Here is a 25,242-nt window from a genome sequence, read left to right as displayed (position 1 = left end):
TCTTTGAGAGAATGAGGCAGTGCGTTGTTGTTGTTGTAGCAGTGCTTCCCCATCCAATAGGTGCTATCAATCACAAATTGTTATCAATGTCCTCTAAAGGGAGACCAAGGAAACATGCTGTTTCAACAGGGGTGGACCATAATGAGAGGGGTGTTAGAGGCGTTGGTTCCACATTACAATTGAAGAGATGGTTTGTGTCATGTGGGGACACATTGCAAGCAGGGCATTCATTTTGTATGTCGGGGTTGATTCTGGATAGGTAAGAGTTTAACCTGTTACAGTATCCAGATCGTAGTTGAACTAGAGTGACTCGCGTTTCCCTGGGAAGTGTGCGTTCCTCTTCTGCAAGTTTAGGGTACTGTTCTTTGAGTACAGGATTCAGCGGGCAATTCCCGACATAGAGGTCCGACGCCTGTTTATGGAGTTCACTGAGGACCAGCTTGTGTTTTTGGCTTCGTACGGCTGTGTTCTCAGGTGCCGTATATCCTCATAATGCTTACGGAGATGACTGCTTAAGCCCCTGGGCGGTGTTGGCTCATCAATCAGATGTCTATTGGGATGCCCAGGTTTCTGGGTATTCAACAGGAACTGTTTGGTTAGCATTTCATTTCTCTGCCTGATGGGGAGTATTCTCACCTCATTATGTAGATGGTGTTCTGGGGACATAAGAAGACAACCCGTGGCGGTTCTGAGGGCAGTATTTTTTCAAGCCTGTAGCTTCTTCCAGTGAGTAGTCTTTAGGCTTGGCGACCACTATCGGGGACGCGTAGCATGCAATCGGCTGGCCAATTGCTTTGTAAGCGGTAATGAGCGTTTCTTTATCTTTTCCCCAAGTACTGCCAGCAAGAAATTTGAGGATTTTATTACGGCTCTGGATTTTCGGTACAATTGATTTAAGCCGCAATTTATCTGGGTGGTAATGAAGCAGTGCGTCTGCAATGCTTTTGATTATCATAGATCATAGAATCATATAATTATGAGGCTTCCAGTCAACAGTACAAATTGAACATTCTCGTATATTAATCTCTGCAGATCGTAATTTCTTACCTATTTGGAATTGTTTTAAATGAAAGAGTCCAGTCTGATTTTTTAAGTTTTTATTTGCTTGTATACAATTTTGTGCGAAAGAAATTGCAACATTTTTATAAAATTTATCCTCCTGTGCCTTTTAATAATTATATTATAAAGAAAATTAGTTTAATAAAATTTTGAGTATTTTTTGCGAATGAAGCTTTGTCAGCATTGTAACTTCCGGTGCCCTTCTGTGGCAGGACAATTTGCAGTGTGTCTGATGACACTCTATTACAGCAATATAACTTCCGGCTTAATTCATTTCTTGTTGTTGTTGTTTTAACGATAACGACACTCGCCGATGGCCTTAGGGAGTGTTATCGATGTTGATGGTCCTTTGCCGGATTCAGATCCGGTACGTTCCTGTAACAAACAACCATAAAGGTACTAGCCCGACCATTTCGGGAACGATTTGGTATGACCACAGGAAGCCTTCTAGGCCATTCCGCCTTCCCACCCCCTACATCCATCAGGAGTTCGGGGTCGCCAGAGCCTCGACTGTTTATGAAACAGGATTCGCTACGGGTAGGTGAGGTTGACAACTGGGTTGGAGATAACTATATATTGCGCTGGCAACCCTTTGAGAGGGTTTCGCTACACAACCTCTTAAATCAATTTGGTATTTGAGTCGCCTTACGACAGGCATACATACAGCGGGTATATCCTAAGCCCCCCCCCCCCCCCCCCCCCCCCGCTGGGGCCAGCATTTCTTTTCCTTGCCGCCTTCGTCGGCGCCAGGTCAGATGAGATAGGACACATGCAACTAAGCTCATTGACATCCCGAAGTGCACATTCATGACGCCTAGGCGATTTTAGCGGTCACGTAACAGAGTATGCCAGTTACTCCTTCCTAGCAATAATTGAAGTTAATAAGAAACATCCAGAGGAATCAAATTGACGGGACAGAACCTATGTACATACATGTTTTATGCAGACTTCGAACAGCAGATGAATTTATACTGAGAAGCATTTCATGGAAGAAATACACTCGATATGTTTGCCCAACTACGGCCAAGAGGTGACCCCTCTTAGAAAAACATTTTTTCTAATAGAAAATACTTTTTTCTCAATTTTTTATGTTGCTTAGCCCGAGATTTGATCCCAGGACTTTCGGTGGACGAAACGCGCTATCACCCCACGTCGGCGGCAGCCAAGTCCTAACTTGCTTCTCTTAAGACAGTGAAGTTTTCCTATTATGTCTAATTCAGATGTGAGTACTTTCGTAGCCGCGATATTCTTCATCCATTCATCACTCCATTTTTTCGCTACATGGTTTCACACTATCTTCATAAATTTTCCGTAAAACTCTTTTATCGAACACTCCAAACGAATGACCATGAAGTAAACTTTGAGCCGAAATAAGGCATTTAGGGCAAAAAAAAAACTCTGCAATAGGGCGTCTATAAAGGAAACTCTGTCAATCAAAAGAGGTTTGCTCGGCTGACAAATTTTTTGACAATTGCAGCCATTTTGCTCCCAAATCGAATTAACATCCTAACTAACTGTGTTGTTTCTCTGAGATTTTTCGAAAAATATTAGTAGTAGAAATAGGAAGAAATCATTTTATAAAAAGTACTGAACTGCATAATTCCTTAGAGCATTTTTTTTTTATTTTATGATGAATTTATTAACTATGCCACGATCTATTAGTGTGGCTGAACATAGGTAATTTTATGAGAAGTACGGACACCAAGGAATCGCACACTTTCGTAAACCTATGAACATACGAGACCTTAACCAATTCAAAATTCATCGTTCAACTTCAAAAACTCGACTAGTAAATCGATTCACGTAAAAATGTCATAAGTAAATATTGGAGATGCCAAATGTACTCATTGATTATGTATGTTCGGAGCATTCGTCTTCATTCAAAAATTTGGGGAATCGGTTTATATTTGGAATATACTTATTTGATATATTCCGACCTCGTGACGTAGTATAAAACGAACGTGTTCCGAATATTCTAAATTAACGGTTTATCCGGAACACTTCCATGAATACTTAACGGAAAAGAAATTTCAGAATAAAAAGGTGAATACTCCCTTTGTAGCAGGACCGCAAAATAGCTTAAATCTTCTCTAAAAGTCAAGGCCGGAATATAAGGTTCTAAGACAATAAGCCATTTTTTTTTTGTCAGTTCATTGTGGCTGCTGCTCCATGCTGGTTGCCTGTTCAAAATAATTTTCAAAAATCTCCCATTTCAGGATTTGTCACAAAAACGCCCCCTATATTAGAATAAGATTGAAGAACGCCTTATCTCAGAATGCTTTTCATTTACTCCTTCTTATGTCAAAATGCATTGAATTTATGCTCATATAGAGAGTTTTTGAAACAAATTTTGAGATATGTAGTGTATTTTTAAATAAAATTCTTACGTACGGCATTATTCAAACAAATTCTGAAGGAAAGACCAAACGCACATAACTCTTGATCAATTCACGAAATATTTAGTAGAAAATGAATTATTTTCCCTAAAATCTGTTGGCATTTACAAATTTATTATCACTACTAATATAATACTAAAGGTACTTTTCGACTACAATTTTCCCTGAAACGGATTGAATTATTCCCCGTTTTCCTTGCTTCGTAAAAGCAACCCGTCCAGATTTTTCAACTTGGAAGTGTCACAGCTCTGTCGTCATTGGAGAACAAACCTCTAGTAATTGAATCTTGGTTTTGACTAAAAGTAAAATTATGGTTATGACTGAAGCGTTATGACTATGAAATTGAATTGAATCATGGCCCCAGAAGGTGCCGTTTTGTCTTTCTTAAGTCAAAAGATATGTTTATTTTTGTAAAACTATTAGGATATTGATTAAAACGGTTTTTTTTATATTAAATTTATTAAAGTCTAACATTTTGATTTACATATGTATGTATCTGTATAACAATTACAAACGCACTCTTACATAAAACTAGAAGAAATTTTATTTATAAATACACATAGTTAACGTCTTTATTTTTTATAAAATATTTATTATATTATATTTATTTAAAAATCACAACAAAATTTAAAAACACTGCTTATTTGTGTGTTTATAACGGGCATAATCTGCAATTCATTTTCGGTGTTGTTTTCAAATTTCTCGTTTCACCGAGCTCATCATACATGGAGACTCGACCTCGGCAACAGTTTTTTTTTGCCGATGCATGGCATGGGAGAAACCGAAATGGCAAGTTAAACGGGAACGGAGTTGTGATCGTAGCCAAAACTTGTCCTTGTTGCCCTCTCGCCCACCAATCGGAAGAAAAGAAATATGTAGCCGCCATTTTGTTTCCGTGTATGAAAAGCGACTTTTGAAATCTTATGTGAATTGTGCAGTTTTTATAGTTTTATGACAGGGCTATAATAAAATAATGATGTTCTGATAATGCGAAAAAAATTGGTTTGCGCCTGGTAATTCAAAAACTTTAACATTGTGTGCTCAGCTAAAAAAAAGAACGTCTTTTTTATATCACAAAAAAGTTGTTTTGTTTTTATATAAAAAATATCGTTTTTTTTTTTTATAATAAAAAATATCAACACCTGAGTAAAGATCTATCTCAGTAGTCGTTTCGAAAAGACCTCAGCAAACTTAACAAAGCACTATATTATAATTGACTTGAAGAACATCCCACCCCAAACTTGTTCTTAAAAAACTTCTTTTATGAAAATTTCGTCTTAGAATTTGTTTCAAAAACATCTCATCCCAGCATAAATTTAGAACCATTTTAGGTGGCATAGGACGTTTATGAAAAAAAAAAAAAATAGAGCGTTCTTCAGCCGATATGGATTTTTGAAAAAATCTCTAATATTTTTTTAAATAAATTTTGAGGTGGGTAGTTTTTGAAAAAGCAGGGTGATCTTCTTCTAATAGGTGTGATTACTCGCAAAATGTCATCCAAATCCTCTAACGGAGCAAAATGAAACTAGCAGTTGCAACATGATGAACCCAACGGATTACCCAACAAAATTTACTGAAATTGACTGGAAGTCTGCTTTCTGTGCTAAAAATGGCTCTGAATGCTTAGAAATTTTTCTGCTGCAGTTACTTACTTACTTAATTGGCGCTTAGCCGTCCAAATGGTTATGGCCGTCCAACAAGGCGCGCCAGTCGCTCCGCCAACCGGCGCCAATTGGTCACACCAAGGGAGTTTAAATCGTTTTCCACCTGGCCCTTCCAACGGAGTGGGGGCCGCCCTCTACCTCTGCTTCCATAGGCGGGTTCCGATAGAAACACTTTCTTGACCGGAGCATCATCATTCATTCGCATAACATGGCCTAGCTAGCGCAGCCGCTGCGTTTTAATTCGCTGGACTATGTTGATGTCTGCGTATAGCTCGTACAGCTCATCATTAAATCTTCTTCGGTACTCGCCATCGCCAACGTGTAGAGGCCCATACATCTTTCGAAGAACTTTTCTCTCGAACACTCCCAAAGCCTCTTCATCTGCTGTTGTCATGGTCCATGCTTCTGCCCCATATAGCAGGACGGGTACGATAAGTGACTTGTAGAGTATGATTTTCGTTCGCCGAGAGAGGACTTTACTTTTCAATTGCCTACCTAGTCCAAAGTAGCATTTATTGGCAAGATTGATTCTTCGCTGGATTTCAGTGCTGATGTTGTTGCTACTGTTGATGCTGCAGTTATCTGACATATTTAATAGAAATCTCTCCCTTCTTCGAAGTAAAATACATAAATTACCCTGGTACAATACCACGTTAAAAAAAGCTTAAAAAAGCTTAAAAATCTTAGAAATAGATATTTCAATATGTTTAAAGCAACCAATGACTTTTCTTTTAGAGATCGATACTTATTATACATGAAACAGTTCAATGTACTAGATAAGTTTTTATATAATAAATACATCTCCCGTTTCGAAGAAGAGTTAAAGCAAAATCCCAAGGCCTTTTGGAACTTTGTCCGTACAAATAAAGGTAAAGGTTCCTACAATATTCCAACTTCTGTCAATTTTAATGGCATTCGTTCAAACAGTTTAAGGGAAACGGTGAACCTTTTTGCTGATTTTTTCAAATCTAATTTTGTTGTTGACTCTAATATTTCTGATGTTAGGGCTGGTTGTGATACAGCTTATTCCTTGGATTTTGGCACATTATCGGTATCGGAATCAGATATTATTATTGGCATCTCGTCCCTACAATCTTCTTTAAAAAAAGATATTGATGGGCTGTCTTCTTTTTTGGTTAAAAAATGTAGTAGTTCGCTATGCGTGCCGTTGTGCCATATCTTTAATGTGTCATTGTCCACTGGCGTTTTCATTGATCGATCGAAATTGGCTTCTATTACTCCCATCTTCAAGTCTGGAAATAAGAGCGAGATAGCAAACTACAGGCCAATCTCTAAACTATCAACCTGTTCAAAACTGTTTGAGAAAATAAAAAAGGAGAAGTTGGCTTTTGCTATTAAAGGAATAATCGATCCATGTCAGCATGGGTTTGTTGCGTGTCGTTCAACAGTGACAAACCTAGCTGTTTTTTCTCAATACTGTTTTTCTGCTTTTAAGGATGGGTATCAAGTTGATACTATATATACAGATTTCTTTAAGGCGTTTGATACAGTGTCCCACAAAATACTTCTTCGGAAACTTGAATACATTGGTTTCCATTCAACCTTTCTGTCATGGTTAAAGTCATACCTGACAAACATAGTTTTATTTGTTGAAATCGAGAATATAAGGTCCTATGAGTTCTTGACAACCTCTGGGGTGCCACAAGGTAGTATTCTCGGGCCAATCTTATTTGTTATTTTAATTAATGACGTCGGCTAATATTTAAAGCATTTAAAATATTTACTTTATGCTGATGATTTAAAACTGTTTAGGCGTATCACCTCTGTATCTGATGCATTGCTCCTACAGAGATTTGGATGCTCTTAATGTGTGGGCTCTTAATAATCATCTGAGACTTAACAGTAGCAAATGTTGGCATATCACGTTTTCTAGATCTACTAGTGCGCTTACGTCAACATACTATATCGCTAATACATATCTTACCTCGGTAAGAGAATTTCGTGATCTTGGTGTCATTTTCGACTCTTCGTTCACTTCTTTTAACCATGTTAACTATCTTATACCAAAAGCTTATGCTGATTTAGCTTTTTTTATGGCGTTATGCGTAGGATTTTAAGGACCCATATATTGTAAATTCTTTAGTGCGATCAAAATTAGAGTACGCCTCTATCATATGGAATCCCATTTACAGCATATACTCTGCTAGAATTGAAAGGGTTCAACGTAAATTCATTCGATTTGCCCTCCTACCCCTTCATTTTGTTAATCCCCTACCACCTTATATAAACAGGTGCATGCTTATAAATGTTATGCCACTGCATGTAAGACGTTCAGTACAACTTTTAATGTTTATTTACGATATTATCTCTGGTACTATTGATTGCTCAGCTCTGTTGGGGCAGTTAAATTTTCTTGTTCCTAGTAGATCTCTACGCTCTCATAATATATTCTACGGTAAAGTTCTGAGAACCAATTACCTTAGCTTTGCCCCTCTCATACGAGGCCTCGAAGAGCTTAATAAAATTTCTAGGTTTTTTTTTTTGTCTTTGCAATGCCCAGGCCTTTGCTTAAGTTACGGAAATTTATCTCATCCTTGAATTAATTTTAGTTATTTAGTTTTAAGTTAATTTGCAAATTTGTAAATTTAGTCAGTAAGGTTTCTGCCATTGACTCAATAAATACGAATATGAATATGAAAATCCCACCCAACCAGCACGAGAAGCGCGGATTTTTATTTTTAAATTTTTTGTATTTTGACAAGTTGTCAAAGTTTCTTAAGCGCCGAAATCTAAAACTGCTCAGCTACAAAAAAAACCTCACCATCATGATATACATAAGAAGAACAGATGAGCAGGATGAAATTTGGAATTATTTTCACTATAACTACAAAAAGCTATTATCTACTAACAGAGGAACCAATGATGAATACCGAGTCCGAAGTATTAAATGTGGCGTAGTGGCCATTATAATTGGAAACGCTAATTTAACTCTAATTAGTTCAATACTGCTTCAGAAAAAGGGGTTTGAAATAGCTTCCTGGCCGGTAGAAAACGTTAAAGTCCACATCGCTCAAGAGAAATGGGCTCAAACCACAACGTTCAGTAATTTGGTTGTAAAAATAGTTCCAAACATTTCCCTACTACTAGCAAGGGTGATTAATAAGTTTTGGAAGTTTAATATATGGAGACAGATTATACAAAGAATCAAAATGAAAATGCCTTACCCCCCGAAACAAATCTCTGGTAATTTGGGTTCCAGAGCATGAGCATTGAATCGTATTCTATTATCGGTCAAGTTAATGTAGTAAAAAGATCTTTACTTGCAAAAAGGTCGAAAATTCGTTTGAACGCTCTGAACGCTCGCTTTACAAACGCAAAAGCACCTCTTGCTTTACTGAGTGTTGTGTTAATATGAACGGTGAAACTATGTTGTCAGTACATAGTAACCCCCAGATCAACAAAATCATTGACTTGTTCAACAAGTTCGGATTTACCTTTCGGCACATATGTTCCAAATAGATAATAAATAGTATTATTAACAAGCGAAACTTTTAGTTAGTTTAGACAGCTCCTAATTTCTTTTTTTTTTTTTTTTGTAAACAAAATTTAACAATATCAAAGTCCAAGTGGCAAGTAAATTCATTTGTTTGGTATCACACCCTTTAACAAAAATTATGCATTCGAAAACTATTTCTAACGTAGAATGGTAAACATTTTCTTGTAAGACCAGTGAATCACACCGAATTTGTTTCCGATCAAATTTTTTGAAAGACAAATTTCTAGCATTTACAAGGAATTGGTGCAATTTTATGATCAAACATATTGCACGAGATATGAAGCAAGATATGTAAAGTCGCCCAAATTTTATTTCAGCGCGTGTTTTGCACTGATTTTTGGGGTAGGTATTTAAGAGTTTACAAAACTGCTTCGTATACAATTTCAAAAAACTCACAATTTTTAAAAACATGTCTGTATATATGAATATAATTTGTAATTTGGCTCTATAGCAAATTTATAAAAAAAAAACATTACAATACAATATCAATAACTTAACGCATAAAAAAAATTGCGTTACATAACATAATGTCATAGTTGCTTCTTACTTGTTTCATTTTTGTGTTTATACTTTAATTTTGTTTGACATTAATTATTGTCTCGGAAGACCAAATACTACCTTATTAATGCACATATACATTAAAACAAATGCATATACATAAAATCTATATATACATACATATATGCGTGGCTTTTCTATAATGCAATAACATTTTTTATATATCTATATTTTTTTTTTTATTTAATTGAATTTATATGGGTGTGTGTATATATTTAACCTTTGTGCAACAGCTTCATAATTGTTGTTGTTTTAGTTCTTGTCAAATCAGGTCACAAATGCCACATCAGGTATATGACGGTGAGATATTTGCTTTTTTTTTTTTTGTTTTTTAATTAGAACGTACAGAGAGAGAGTGAAATTACTTAAATTTAATGGCTGTATGAAAGTGAACGTTAGTCTGAAAGAGTACGTGAATCCTCTGGTGTTTCTTCACGTTGACGTCTCTTTGCCGCCCATTCAACAATACAGAAGCACGCAGTGCCAATTGTGCCAAATATTACCAATATTATTAATTGTGCGCGCAGGCCAAGATATGATGAATAGAAGAAACTTATGGCCGCTGCAATCGACTAGAAGAAAAGAAAAAGGTAAAAATAATTGTTAATGTTTATATGTATTCGCATATTTATTTTTATCGGGCGGGCAAATTTAACTTGAAATTTTTGAAGCACTTTACACATTATACTATGCGACCCAACTTAGCTCGCCCCAGCGGTTTAAGGGGCTTAGAATATACCCGCGGTAGGCATGTCTATCGTAAGAGGCGACTAAAATACCAAATTGATTCAAGCGGTTGTGTAGCGCATCGTCAAGGGGTTGCCAGCGCAATATATATACTTCTCCAATCCAATTGTTAATCTCACCTACCCCTGGTGAATCCTGTTTCATTAACAGCCGATGCACTAGCGACCCCGAACTCCTGATGGATCTAGGGGATGGGAGGCGGCATGGTCTGAAAGGTTTCATGTGGTCATACCAAATCGTTTCCGAGATGGTGGGGCTAGTACCTTTATTTGTTATTTTGTTACCGGAACGTACCGGATCTGCATCCGGTAAAGGACCATCAACATCGATAACACTCCCCAAGGCCTTCGGGGAGTGTCCTTATTGCTACAACAACAAACATAAATTAAGCTTTTGACTCGGTATTAAGTGCTGGCTTTTTTGGAGTCTAACACCAAAGGACGAAGCTCTAACTATTTTCACATCTCCCCCGCAAAGATGCCTAGAATGTTCAATGCGGTCACATTAAATCATTCCCGGGATGGTCGGACTAGTACGTTAATGGTGCTTATTACCGGATCTATATCTGCCAAAGGACCATCAACGTCGTTAACACTCCTTAAAGCCTTATCGCTACAACAACAACACTTAGCACCTCCTGCTACTAGCCTAACAGCTGCGGGTTGACGACATAATGGGCAACTCACTATAATTCCGAGTGAAAGATATTGGATTTCGCATTCAGAAGGGCATCGATCAACCGTGCAGAGGTACAATTGAAGATTATCTTTTGTATATATTGTTTAGAAGTATATGTGTATTTCCTCTTTGGTTTCAATTGAAGGCATAGCTCAGTGTGCTCTAAATGGATCGGTCATTTATTGAAAACGTCTATTTTATTCTATGATCATACAATGTCAAAGCGAACCTTGTGCAGCATATAACAAAGACGATCCTATCGCCGATTCTATTGCCACTGCCCAACATTCGAAAGACTGACCCAGTTGTCTCAACTCTGCGTAAATCTCGTTTTTAGAACACATTGCTAAAAAGTGTGTACAACTGATAAGAACTATTGATTGTTCTTGCTATTTGAGCCGCAAAAACACTTCCCGAAGGTTAAGGGATAGTGTTACAGATATGGACTGTCCTTTGCTGAACATGCAGCAGGTGCTGTCCGGCACGATCACCTGCAGCTTCTTCAGGAACGATTTTTTCAACCCCTACTCTTCGGATATGTGAATACCAGTCGCTTCGTATGGCATACACGACTTACCATGGCTATATCCAATTTGAACCTATATGAGGGTTGGGTTAGAGAGGTGTGACTACCTGTCAGTCTATCGACACACTTTTATCATTAGAGCAACAACAACTATACATTCACAAGAGCTTGTAAGTATTTAATACAAATTTAAGATTTTGCTTTGAATGCGGCTTGCCTGACACTAAGTAAAGTCTTCTTATCGCTTGTTTATATCCGAGCATAGATGTCGAATTCTGCCCTTTGAAGAATGGTCGGGAATCATACCGGTGGCATAGTCATTAGACTCGGTCGATTTATTAACCGATATCGCGCAATCGATTTTTCGATAGGATTTGGGTTCAGGAAAAAAAGCTCCACTACGCATACCCAAAAAAATAATTTTCGAGCCTGCGAAATTTCATTTTTTTTACTTTTTTTCGACTTTGATTTTTAAGTTTTTTTTTTCAGGACCTACTAAAGAAATTTTCATATGTTTGCCCTGTGCGGCCCAAAAATGTCCGCTAAAAACTTTGGCGATAACAGTTTTTTGAAAAAAATAAAACCTTAAAAATCAAAGTCGAAAAAAAGTCAAAAAAATTAAATTTCGCAGGCTCGAAAATTATTTTTTTGGGTATGCGTAGTGGAACTTTTATCCTGAGCCCAAATCCTATCGAAAAATCGATGGCGCGATATCGGTTAACTTTCGTTCATACAAATCGGCCCACCCTAATAGTCATATTGATGTTAAAGTCAAATATTGTCGCTCCAATGCCTTTTAGTGTCTCCGAGACGTCTATATAACGAAAACTTATGCGGACTTGGTTAAAACTTGTAATCCAAATATATTTGGAATCTAGTTATCTTAATTATACCGTCTCTCGGAACCGGGATTAATAGTAGCTCCTCTCTATTGCGCGACTAAAAGATGATTCCATTTCCAAATTCTTCCTTGACTTTGTTAAGCAGGGAGCGTCTCGGATCTGTTTTTTTTTACAAAGCCTAGTCTAGTTATGGTAGTGGCTAGGTAGATAGATAGAAAATTAATTGCGGATCGCACTTCCACCATTGCTCTATTGTGCCCTCAGCTGCTTCACAGCACCTCATCCAAGCCGACGTCTCTGATGAACCCTAGCAGTTCACCTGGCTTGAGGGGGGTGGGGGTGATAATATACCCGCGGTAGGTATGCCTGCCGTAAGAGGCGACTAAGATACCAGATTCAAGGGGCTGTGTAGCGCAACCCTTCAGGTTGCCTGCGCAATATATAGCTTCTCCAAACCCAATTGTCAACCTCACCTATCCGCGGCGAATCCTGTTTCACTAACAGACGAGGCTCTGGCGACCACAATCTCCTCATGGAACTTGGGGATGCGGAGGGACGGATGGCCTGAAGGTTTAATGAGTCATTATAAATCGTTCCCGAGATGGTCGGGCTAGCATCTTAATGGTGCTGTGTTACCGGAGCGTACCGGATATGTATCCGGCAAAGGACCATCACATCGATAACACTCCCCAAAGCCTTCGGGGAGTAACCTCACCGCTACAACAACAACAACAGCAAAAGCAAATGTCGCCTCTGTGGAGAAGACGAACGTTTGTTTTACAATAAAGAATGAGACACTTAATCTTACTTCGGCGCGCATTTGGATAGTTTTTTTTTTTAATATTAAAAAGAAGTATAGTCCATTTGTATTGCATTTAAAGCATTCCTCTAACAGATAGACGTCCTCAAAGTGTTATAAAATCATTTAATTAATTTTCTTTCTGTCGTTTCATACCTGCGTAAATTTGAAAAGCGCAAAAGCGCCTACTGAGTTTTTGACATACACTCCGCCCAGCATCGAATAGATTTGGGTATTCATGCAAGCATCACCCAAACCCAGCATAAAAGCACAAATCAAGGCGATCCAAGGACGTGGAGGGTCCAAATAGGAAATATCTTCAGTGTCCTTGAACGGAGCATTATCAGGCAAATTGAGAAATATCAAGAAAAATGCCATCATATGTATAACGTAGCCAGTTATAACGATGGGATCACGTCCAAAACGCGTTGTTTTCTTGCCCAAAATACCAAAAAGGCCCCCACCAAACACTTCACCAGCGCCTATGCAAATACCAGTTAAACCAACAATTTCTTTTGGGGTATTGTGAATCTTTTTTGTGAAGCCAATTGAGGGACCATAAACACCACTGAAGAATGATAATTCCATGCCTGTAGCGGAAAAAAGAAAGGGTGATAATTAGAACAAACTCAACATTTGCCAAATAAAACTACTGACCAGTGTAGAGGAAAGCCACACTCAGTAATAGCATATCTCGTGTAATGAATAATCGTCCTGCTGATTTGAGTGCATACACCGCACTACCCCAGCCGGTGCGTTGTTCTTGTATTTGACGTTGTGCTTCGGACGTGCCTATTGAATTATCGGCCATTGGACGCAATGCCGCTAGGAACACAATACCCAATATAGCCACTGCTGTTAAGACACCAATCACCATGCCACGTGTGCCAGCATCAATATGTTCCTTATCTTTAAATTGAAAATAAACAAAAATGTTGCCAAAGAACATGCTACTTTGTAGTAGCGCCCAAAAGACACCAGAGTTTCGAGAAATGGTAGACACATCACTGCAGCGTGCCAAGAAATTGCCCTGACCAGTCCATGTAATTGCAGCACCCGCACCCAAAATGCCACTCGATAGATAAAGAAGCCAATTGGAGGGAAAGAGAAAAGTGATCATGAAGAGACTGTTGGGGAGATAGAGAGTGTGTTTTGAGTTTCAAATTTATGCAGCATTCTATTTCATGTACTTACGTATAAGTCAGTGATCCCACCAACATCGCCACACGTGGCCCCGTAAAAGAGATGAAGGACGGCGCCAGCCAATTGCATACTGAAAACGTTGTATAAATAATGGCCATGCTAGTATAACCATCACCGCTAAAGTTGTTATCCTCTTTGTCGATACTATCCAATAATGTTTTCTAGAGAAAAAATATTAGCAAATTTTAAATTATTATCATGACTTAGGAAATACATACTAATTGAATAGCTTATTTGAGTAGCAGTTGAGTGGGCGACTACGCCCAGCATACTTTTTACAAGTGCCCCTTTTCAAGGCTTATAGGAAGAACTTGTAACTTCAGATTTTTCAAGAATGACCAAATTCAATTAGCGCTCTGCCTTCATTGGTTTAATCGAAAGCCTTAAATATTCAATTGTTTGGTTAGTCGATTAATCAAAACTGCACTTTACTTGAATATTTTTAAACTGCTTAATCAAAAATTGCGCATTTTGCACAGATTACAGCGAATACGTAAATAAAATAATGTGCAATAATGCGATTAATCATTTAAATCGAACACATTTTAATCAATTAATTTGCGTTTGATTAATGAAAACAAATTACTCCCCCCAGCGGGTTAGGCGGCTTAGTTTATACCCCCGAAAGGTATACCTGTCGTAAGGCGACTAAAATACCAAAATGATTCAAGGGCTTTGATAGCACAACCCTTTAAAGGGGTTGACAACGCAATACATATATGGCGAATACCGGAAGTAAACAGCCGAGGATCTGGCGACCCAAAGTTCCTCATGGATCTAGGGGGTGGGAGAGCGGGATGGCCTTGGAGGTTTCACCTGGTCATACTAAATCGATGGTCGCGCTAGTACCTCAATGGTGCTTGTGACCGGAACGTACCGGATCGGCATCCGGCAAAAGACCATCAACATCGATAACACTCTCCAAGGCCTTCGGGGAGTGTCCAACAACAATTCGAATAAACTTCATTTTGAATAATCAACTAATTGCTGTTTTGATTAGTCAACTTCTTTAGTAATCAATTATTCGCACAGCCCTTATCTCAATACATTTACAACGGAGATAGGGCATTTACTCCCCAAGTCTGGGAATATCATCCCAAAGTCGGGGAAAACTTTCATGTCTCCCCAATGGCTGTAGATCAATTAAGCAATCCTCCCTTCGTTTTAATAACGATTGAACGCGAGTTATCAGAGGCAACGACCATTTTATTCACGAATAAAATAAAATGATCAGTTTAGACATTTTTCTCATATCGGGAAATAATTGAGCTTAAAAACAATTTTCGTTTGGCCCCTGCTGAGAAATAAAATTTTGAGCCAAGTTTTTTCCAAATGCCTGTATGTCGTTCTAGTGCTAGTGTATGTCGTTCATTAAAGACCGCATGACTCTCTTTACCTATAAAAGTTTATTTACTAATCGTAATTAGCAAACCCCGTTACACTTTAAGCTATTTTAAAGTATAATTTCTGGCGCACTTTATGAGTAAAATATTTGTTGTGTGTATATGTGTTATATGAATGTACATATATGTATGTAGTATAATTGAGCGATAAATGAAGCCATAAAACGCAGTCGGAAGTAAACTAAATGACACAATTGGCATATAAAAAATATCGGCGAAGCGTTTTAGTTGGCGTCAATGGCAAAAGTGAGTGACCGCACACCAAAAACTGCCCGGCAGTTAAACCAGCTGGTTTAACTATCGCGCAACTGGTATGGCTATGACCAATATTCCTAATAAGCAGTCAATTGTTTTTTTTTTTTTTTGTATACCCAGCTGTACTTGTACACAGGGTATCATAACCTTGATTGGATAACGGTTGGTTGTACAGGTATAAAGAAATTGAGATAGATATAGACTTCCATATATCAAAATAATCAGTATCGAAAAAAAATTTGGTTGAGCCATGTGCGTCCGTCCGTCTGTCCGTTAACACGATAACTTGAGTAAATATTGAGATATCTTCACCAAAGCTTATCTGGACCCAGAATAGATTGGTATTGAAAATGAGCGAAATCGGATGATAACCACGCCCACTTTTTATATACATTGTGACGAATATTACAATCACTAAGCGATACTAGTATCACTAAGCCGATACTAAGCAGCCACTCGCGTGTACGTAAACAAATCAATCATCATTTACACACATACATGCAAGGAAAACGGAGAGATACTCATAAACACATGTATCATCAACTGAAGTAGTACTCACATATACACACGCATATGGCTATGCGAGAGGCTATAAAATAGAAATACACACGCATATAGCTGGTAACCAAGCAGGAGATTCTAGAAGAAGAAACGTCTAGACATTTTGAGAAATATGCGGACAAGGCAACAAAGAGTATGAAAGCAGCGCAAGCTGAGTAATCAGTAATCAGTTTTGATTTAAGCACGCTATTGGTTTTGAAGTTAAGTGTTATTGTGAAGTACTCTGAAAGTATAATAAAGACCATTTTACATTATTGAATATTGGAGTTATTTATTCAACAGTTTAGCGATTCGAACGTTAGCAGAAGGTTGCAAATAAGCGGAATCTCCCTAAATTCGTTACAATTTAACATTTTTAAACCACAAAAAACCTGATTATTTAGTAAATAATACACCTAGAATTTTGAAATTTGACGTGTGGACTGATATTGAGACTTTGATAAAAATTTAAAAAAAAAATTTTTAAATGAGCGTGGCACCAACCACTTGTGATACAATCAATTTTACAAACATTATTAATCATAAATCAAAAATCGTTAAACCTTTCGTAACAAAATTCGGCAGAGAGGTTGCCTTTACTATAAACAATGCTTTGAAAGAAAATTAACGAAATCGGTTAAGGACCACGCCCACATTTATATAAAAGATTTTTAAAAGGGTCGTGGACGAATAAAATAAGCTATATCTTTGCAAAAAAGAGCTTTATATCAATGGTATTTCATTTCGCAAGTGGATTTATAACAATAAATAGGAAAAACTTCACATTTTAAAAAATGGGCGTGGCACCGCAATTTTCTATGTTTCGGGAGCCATAACTCGAAGAAAAATTAACGGATCGTAATAAAATTGGGTACACGTATTTTCCCTATAGCAGGAAATATTTGTAGAGATCGGGTAAAGACCACACCCACTTTTATATAAAAGAAACTATAGTAACGTATAAATTAGTAACGTATAAATTAGCGAAAAAGAGCTTTGTATCAATAGAATTCTACTTTCTAAATTGAATTATAATATATATTATTTCTAATTGCTGTTTTTATGTACGGGTCCCTTTTTCGCTCTTATTTGGAATCCAAATCTATAAATAAAGTTTTGGCTGTAAAGATGGAGATTCGGGCTATTAGCGAGCTTTGGGCAATTTTGGTCGTAGAGCTTTTGTTTTGCTATATTTTATTAAAATAATTTGTTAAAAATAAACGATTGTGAGCACACTAAGAAATCTATTTGTACTATGGCACTATTGTGAATATTTGCACTGCATTACCGGCAGTTGCTTCCATACGCTATATGGCAGCGCAATTAATTGATTTATATTTGATAAGAGACTTATATTGGTTGCGCAAGATGCGCACGGGTCAGGCTCGTAACATTAAATTGGAAAACACTAAAACTTTTGAAAATGGGTGTGGCACCGCCCCTTTTTTGTCTAAGCAATTTTCAATGTTTCGGGAGCCATAACTCGAAGAAAAATTAACGGATCGTAACAAAATTGGGTACACATATTTGCCTAATACCACGCTCACTTTTATATAAATGACTTTAAAAAGGGTCGTAGGCAAAAATAATAAGTTAAATCTTAGAGAAAAATAGTTTTGTACCAATCGTATTTTGTGCCGTTGTAACAAGAATTGGGAAAAAATTCAAATCTTAAAAAACGGGCGTGGCACTGCCATTTTCTTACAATTCATTTCCCAACGTTTCTGGAGCCATAACTCGACGAAAAATTTGGTGCACATGTATGCCTTTTAACAGGAAATATTTTCAGTAAAAATGGACTAAATCGGTTAAATCGCCTTCTTTTATATAAAAGATTTTGTAAAAGTTTGAAATAGAAATTGGCAAAGCAATTTTCTTTTTTAAACAGGCGTGACAGCAATTTCATTCTTCGATATATACAAAGGATTATTGAAGAGAATCCACAGTCAATGTTATTTAAGCTCACAGAACAGGAATCTGAAAAAAATCTGAGGTGGTCTGACTTCAAGTAAAAACATAGTTAAGGCACCCCGTTATTGGGTATAGATTTCTTTTAGTTCAATCTATAGATGCCAACTGCCCTTCTTCCATCATCAAATTTTGATCCATCCTTGAATCAGCTATATGCGTCCGGGTCAGTTTAATAATGTAACAACTTTGGGGAAATTCCGCTTATTCCAAACCTTCTGCTAACGTTCGAATCGCTAAAATGTTGAATAAATCACTCCAATATTCAGTATTGCAATATGGCCTTTATTTAGTCTACTTGGAAGTAGTACAATTATATTTCAATATCACGTACTTCACAACAGCGCGTTTAAATCAAAGTGTGTACTGACTACTCAGCTTGCGCTGCTTTTGTACTCTCCTTTTCGCCATTCGCATATTTCTACTAAAGTCTAGAGGTTTCGCCTTTTAGAACTGCTGTATCTCCGGCTTGGTAATTGAGCTACATATATGTTACATGTGAGAAAGAACTTCGGCTGATGACTACATGTGTGTGAGTTATCTCTACGTTGCCTTTATATATGTGTGTAAATGATAAGTATATACATGAAATACGAGTGGCTGCTTCATGTTTTTTTATTGTGGCGTGATTATTTATTTAGTATCAGCTTAGTTATGCTAATATTCGTCACAATATTTTCACAAAGTAAGTGTTCAATCCCGTCGGGACATTGGCAACTATTTCATGATACGCTCTATTATAGTATATACTTACTATGTAGATACATATACGAGTATACATACACTGTATGTATAAAATGAAGAGTAAGTATAACTTATCAATCAAAAATTTTTATTAAATATACAGATTAATCAAATTATCTTGTGATGATCGCTATAATATGTACGTTCATTTAATTTAATAAAACATACTTTTTATTAAAAATCTTAATTGTATAAAAGTCATCATAGGCCATCAAAAGGAAAATATTTCAAGGGTGTTTTCAAAGCCAATCTTAATTAATCTTTCCGTTAACTGCCTACGTTTTAAACGTGCGTATATTAGATAAAAAGCGTTGAGAATTACATTTGAAACGTGACCTCGTTGGTCGGCTGGTACAAGCATATTTGATGACTACATTTCGGTTGATAAATCCGACGAGGCCTAAAGATTTAGTTATAGGTCCCTCAAATCTGACATACCGCAAAGTGTAGGAGAAACTGTTTATTATTCGTTACTACGTCAGATTTATTTATTTATTAATTCATTCAGTCTAAAAGTACATGTTTTCTTACAGACTAGTTAAAAATAGAAAACAATTCAAGCTTAAACTGTTATTATAATTAAGGACACTACTGAATCGATTCGCTAGATGTATAGTTCTAGTTATAGGTTCATTCATAGCATAATTCGTTTTATGAGTTATTTCGATAAATAATCTATCGCTGATTACCACTTACGATATGGCCGCCCAGCCTAAAATTTACTCATTGGAAGAAAATACTGCCCTCAGACTGCTGCGGGTTGTCTTCTTATGTCCCTAGAACACCATCTACATAATGAGGCGGGGGTACTCCCCATTAGGGAGAGAAATGAAATGATACCCAAACAGTTTCTGTTGAATACCCAGAAACCTGGGCATCCCAACAGACATCTGATTGATGAGGCTACACCGCCCAGGGGCTTAAGGGGCCATCTCCGTAAGCATTATGAGGAAATACGGCACCTGAGAATACAGCCGTATGACTCAAAAAAGCAAAAGCAGGTCCTCAGTGATATCCACAGGCAGACGTCGGACCTCTATGCTGGGAATTGACCGGCGAATCCAGTACTTAAAGAAAAATACCCAGAACTAGCAGAGGAGGAGCGCACTCTCCCTAGGGAAACGCGCGTCACTCTAGCTCATCTTCGATCTGGATACTGTAACAGGTTAAACTCTTACCTATCCAGAATCAACCCCGACATACAAAATGTATGTCCTGCTTGCAAAGTGTCCCCAAATTACACCAACATCTCTTAAATTGTCTTGTGGAACCAACGCCTCTAAAACACCTCTCATTATGGTCCACCCCTGTTGAAACACCAAGTTTCCTTGGACTCCCGTTAGAGGACATTGATGACAATTTGTGAATGATCGCACCTATTGAATGGGGCGGAGCACTGCTACAACAACAACAACCTAAACTCCCTTCCCTTGGTTTTCACTCTGTATTTCTCAGGTGGTTGTATTCCTACCTTACCAACAGACGCTGCATGCTCTCGATTGAGGGTGTATCTTCCAACACTTGTATTGCCACCTTTGGGGTACCCCAGGAAGCATCTAAGGTCCACTTCTCTTTTATTTTGTTCATCAATGATATAGGAAAATGTTTTGTGTCATCGGAATTCTTACTTTACGCTGATGACCTAAAAGTTTTCTCTATTATTAAAAATAGTGAAGACGCACAGCGCCTCCAAGAAGACATAGATATTGTAACGAATTCTGCGGATTTCTGATTATTTATGCACTCGCTAACGTTCGAAACGCTGAACTGTCGAATAAATAACTCCAATATTCGGTATTGCAAACTGGTCTTTATTTAGATTACTTTGGGAGTAGCACTTCACAATTATACTTCACAACCAATAGCGTGTTTAAATCAAAACTGATTACTGATTCCTCAGCTTGCGCTGATTTTATACTCTCGGGTTTCTCGCACACCAATTTCTCCTAAGGGGTAGTCATTTCGCGAATAGTTCGAGAGCAATTGTACGTCATGCTTGGTTAACATGTATATTTGTAGTTTATGCATATGCGTGTGTATGTGTGAGTAACTACTTCGGCTGATGACTACATCTGTGTGTGTGAGAGATATCTCTTCGTTGCTAGCTTTAATGTATACATGTGGCTGCTTCATGTTTTTGTTGTTCTGAATTTTTACTCACAGCATAGTCATGGTAATATTCATCGCAATATATTAGCAATCTGTTGCTGTAATTCGCGTCTGTCTCTCAATCTCAACAATTGCTTTAATGTCACATTTTCTGAAATTCGCAATGTCTTACCAACGACATATACTATCTCCGGTACTCCCCTTCAGTTCCCTGATGAGATTAAGACTTGACTCAGTTCTCTTTCCATAACCATATTAACTATGTAATTTCAAGCACGTATTCTTCCTTAGATTTCTTGAGGGTTAATAACATCAACTTCTCAGATCTCTATACCTTGAAAATGCTTTACTTATCGATTTGTTCGTTCCAAACTGGAATATGCTGCATTTATTTGGTTTTTCTTTTCCAAAATCTATTTTTATTAATTTACTTAACTCTGCTTTGTAGTTGGGCTTAGTAATTCGTTTAAGTCAGTAAGAACCATTGTTGTTGTTGACTTTGCGGAAAAAAATATAAAGTTGTGAAAAACGAAGTTTCGAAAAAACTGTTGGTTAGGGACTTTGCGAATTAAACTAACGATATTTACGTACTTATATAATAAATAGTAAGTTAAGTAAAACAGCAGAATATAGAGAAGTTAAAATAAAAATCTTAACTTATTAATTGATAGTCTCATAATTGTATGATTAGAAAGCAACTGATTTAGTACTACTAATTACTAGTCTAAGCAGAAAAAGATAATATTGTGGCGAATTTTGACATCACTAGGCTGTTAGTAAATAATCACGCAACAACAAAAACATGAAGCCGCCACTCTTATATACATATAACATTAAGGCAAGCTCGTGTACATGAATACATCAATCATCATTTGTACACATACATAGAAGGCGACGAAGATATAACTCACAAACACATGTAATCATCAGCCGAAGTAGCTAGTCACACATACACCCGCATAAAAGCATAAACTACAAATATACATGGTAACCAAGCAGCAGATACGAATTTTCTAGAAGGTGAAACGTCTGGATCTTAGAAGAAATATGCGGACCAGGCAACAGAGAGTACAAAAGCAGTGCAAGATGAGTAATAACTAATCAGTCTGATTTAAACACGCTATCAGTTGCGAAGTGAAGTTTAATTGCGAAGTACTCTTAAAGTAGTCTAATAAAGACCATCTTGTAATACGGAATATTTGAGTGATATATTCATCAATTTAGCGATTCGAACGTTAGCAGAAGGTTCCAAATAAGCGAAATTTCCCAAAATACGTTACAATATAAATAGTAAAAAAAAAATTAATTCCTATTTAATCAACAAATTTCTACTAAACTATGTACTAACTTTATACAACTTATTCAATAAAAAATACTGTTTGAAGTTGATCTATTCTAACTTGAGTTTTTTAATAGAAATGTTCAAAAGTAGTTTGTTACCGAAAGGGTTTTATAATACATCTTATATAGACACTATACAAATATACACAAAAACATATTTACATTTATACGAACTAATAAGTAAACCAAAGTCAATATCTTCCTATTAGATAAATCTAAAGTTTATGTTAAAATCTAGTCCATATATAATTTCTCCAATCTCTATGTATCAATTTCTGTAACTAACTGTTTGTTAAAAAAAACTAAAACAACAAAACTTACTAAATGTTTTGGTTTCATAAATAATGAAATCAAAGCAAGAGCAATGGCAAAAAAGATTTACTAAATTGTATAAAGTAGGTATATACATTAGGGTGGGTCCCATCGATTTTTCGATAGGATTTGGGCTCAGGAATAAAAGTTCCACTACGCATACCCAAAAAAATTATTTTCGAGACTGTGAAATTTCATTTTTTTTCGACTTTAATTTTGAAGGTTTTTTTAATGATTTGATTGTAAAATTTTCATGTATACCCTGTCCGTCCCAAAAATATTATTTTTTTTTCAAAAAGCTGGTATCGCCAACGTTTTTAGTGGACATACATATGAAAATTTTTTTAGTTGGTAATGAAAAAACCTTAAAAATCAAAGTCGAAAAAAGTCAAAAAAATGAAATTTCGCAGGCTCGAAATTTATTTTTTTGGGTATGCGTAGTGGAACTTTTTTTTTCCTGAGCCCAAATCCTATCGAAAAATCGATGGCGCGATATCGGTTAACTTTCGTCCATACAAATTCACCCACCCTAATATACATACGTATAAGGAAATAAAGCAAAATATATACCGTATAAATATCAGGCATTGAAGTAACTAAGTATACAAACATATACATCATGTATTTATGTACAAATACTCATAAGTCGCATCCAAAGTTACAAACGGTCGAATCTTTTCCCGACGAAAATTGAGCCGAAACACAACCGAAAAATAAAGAATGATTCTTTTAAGTACGCTTGCAGCTCTTTGCAACGCAGAGCTAATTTTAAAATTTGTCAAAATGGTATGAGTTTAACCCCCTCCTGAGAAGCTAAGTATGGCGTGTCATGCTACCATTCCCAGAACTAAATCGGGCTCCTGTATACTGGTGGAACAATGACGTAGAAAATGCCGCAAAGCAAGTAGACAGGCACAGAAGGCACGCTCATCATTATGATGTGATGAGCTACACATTACCTACAAAGCCCAAAGAGCAGCGCTTAAAAATGATATGAAAAAGAGCAAGAAAGCGTGATTCAAGGAACTAATGCAGAGTGCCGATGTTGATCTTAGGATATTGTCGTACAGAACGGAAATGGCTAAAATTGAGGAGAATAAATCAGAGCAACCTAAATGCCCAATACTAATGAGAAGAATCGTCGAAATGCTATTTCCACACAAGATTACTGGTTCGATCAAAGCGATGACCTCTAAGGTATGGAAATATCACGAATAACAGTGCAGGAGATAGGGATAGTAAGTCCCCAGAGCCGGATGGAGTGCCAAATAAATAAAAAAATGAATGTAAGGCGCGATAACAACCGAAGAGATTTTAGGCCGGGTTCTTCTTCCTATTTGCGTTATGTTCCTTTTAATTTTTCCTACAAATTGACGGGACGGAAACTTTATGTTTTATGTCCACTCCGAACGGCATCTACAAGGCATATGAGTCTTCACTGAGAGCTTTTCATGACAGAAATACACTCGGAGTGCTTGCCAAACACTACCGAGCGGCGACCTAGCTTAGGTAAACTTTCTTCTAATTGAAAAAACTTGTTTCAAAAAAAAGCAACATCAAAATTTTAGAAACAAGTTTTTTTCTTTTAGAAGAAAGTTTTTCTAAGCGGGGTCGGTATCGGCAGAGATTTGGCAAGCACTCTGAGTGTATTCTGCCATGAGAAGCCTCACAGTGAAATCTCATATGCCATGTAGTCGGCACAAAGCATATAGGTCCCGTCCCAGCAATTTGTAGGAAAAATTAAAAAGGAGCACGACGCAAGTTGGAAGAGAAGCTCGGCCTAAAATCTTTTCGGAGGTTATCGCGCCTTACATTTATTTATTATTAGTGATCGTCTACAGCAGACCACGGGAAAGCCCATTTGGCTTGTCAAATAGTCTGTTTGGATTTAAAATATAAAGATCCACGATAGATGCAATACAAACCGTTGTCAAAAGAATCCCTAAGGAATAACCGAAAGTAAAAATAAAGGCTCTACGCAGAGATTACTATGGATATTACAAATGCTTTTAACAGCGCTACGAAACTCTAACCCACACTGAAGCACAACATCACTGGCGGTGTCCCTCAGGGATCTTTTCTAGAGCCAACGCTATAGAATACGATGTACGAAAGTGTGCTACAAATCGTTCTCGCCGACGGCACGCAATTCGTCGGCTATGCAGATGATACTGTGGTAGTAGCAGTGGCCAAGAAACTGAAACTGTTCCAAGCATTATGTAATGACGCCGTAGGAAAAATAAAGGAATGGCTGACAACCATGGTCTGCAGATGGCTAGCAATAACATAAAAGTGGTTTTGGTGAGCTCAAGGGAACTCTGGATGAGTTAGTCCTAACCATAAGAGATGATCAAATAAATTCAAAGCCTCTCTTGAATTATTGAGGAGTAATGTTAAAAAGCAGTTCAGGGCGGTGGGAGGGAAAGTTTCTAGAGTTAGTGCATCCCTAACGCGAATAATGCCCAACATCGGCCGCCCAGGCGAAGCTACACGTCAGCTATTATCCAACGTAACCAGCCCGATAATATTATAAGCAGCACCAGTATGGCACGGATCTAAAATGACCCACCAAAAAATATAC

At 37.2% G+C, this 25,242-nt stretch overlaps 1 protein-coding gene across 22 annotated transcripts in view; it reads right to left on the bottom strand.

The window, feature by feature from the left end:
* Positions 1-8,629: 8,629 nt before the first annotated feature.
* LOC137237673 (UNC93-like protein MFSD11) overlaps positions 8,630-25,242 on the bottom strand; it is a 99,068-nt gene continuing 82,455 nt past the window's right edge. For all 22 annotated transcript variants that reach the window (XM_067761649.1, XM_067761643.1, XM_067761641.1 and 19 more), the window contains 4 exons: positions 13,981-14,150; positions 13,444-13,913; positions 12,943-13,376; positions 8,630-9,766 (listed from right to left, as the gene is read on the bottom strand). In XM_067761649.1, the coding sequence (XP_067617750.1) occupies positions 9,590-9,766; positions 12,943-13,376; positions 13,444-13,913; positions 13,981-14,150 (1,251 nt within the window). In that variant the 3' untranslated portion in view covers positions 8,630-9,589. The remainder of the gene's footprint in view (positions 9,767-12,942; positions 13,377-13,443; positions 13,914-13,980; positions 14,151-25,242) is intronic.

This window comes from Eurosta solidaginis, chromosome 1, assembly GCF_040869045.1.
Source record: "Eurosta solidaginis isolate ZX-2024a chromosome 1, ASM4086904v1, whole genome shotgun sequence".
Taxonomy (NCBI): domain Eukaryota; kingdom Metazoa; phylum Arthropoda; class Insecta; order Diptera; family Tephritidae; genus Eurosta; species Eurosta solidaginis.
This window is presented reverse-complemented; position numbering and strand designations above follow the sequence as displayed.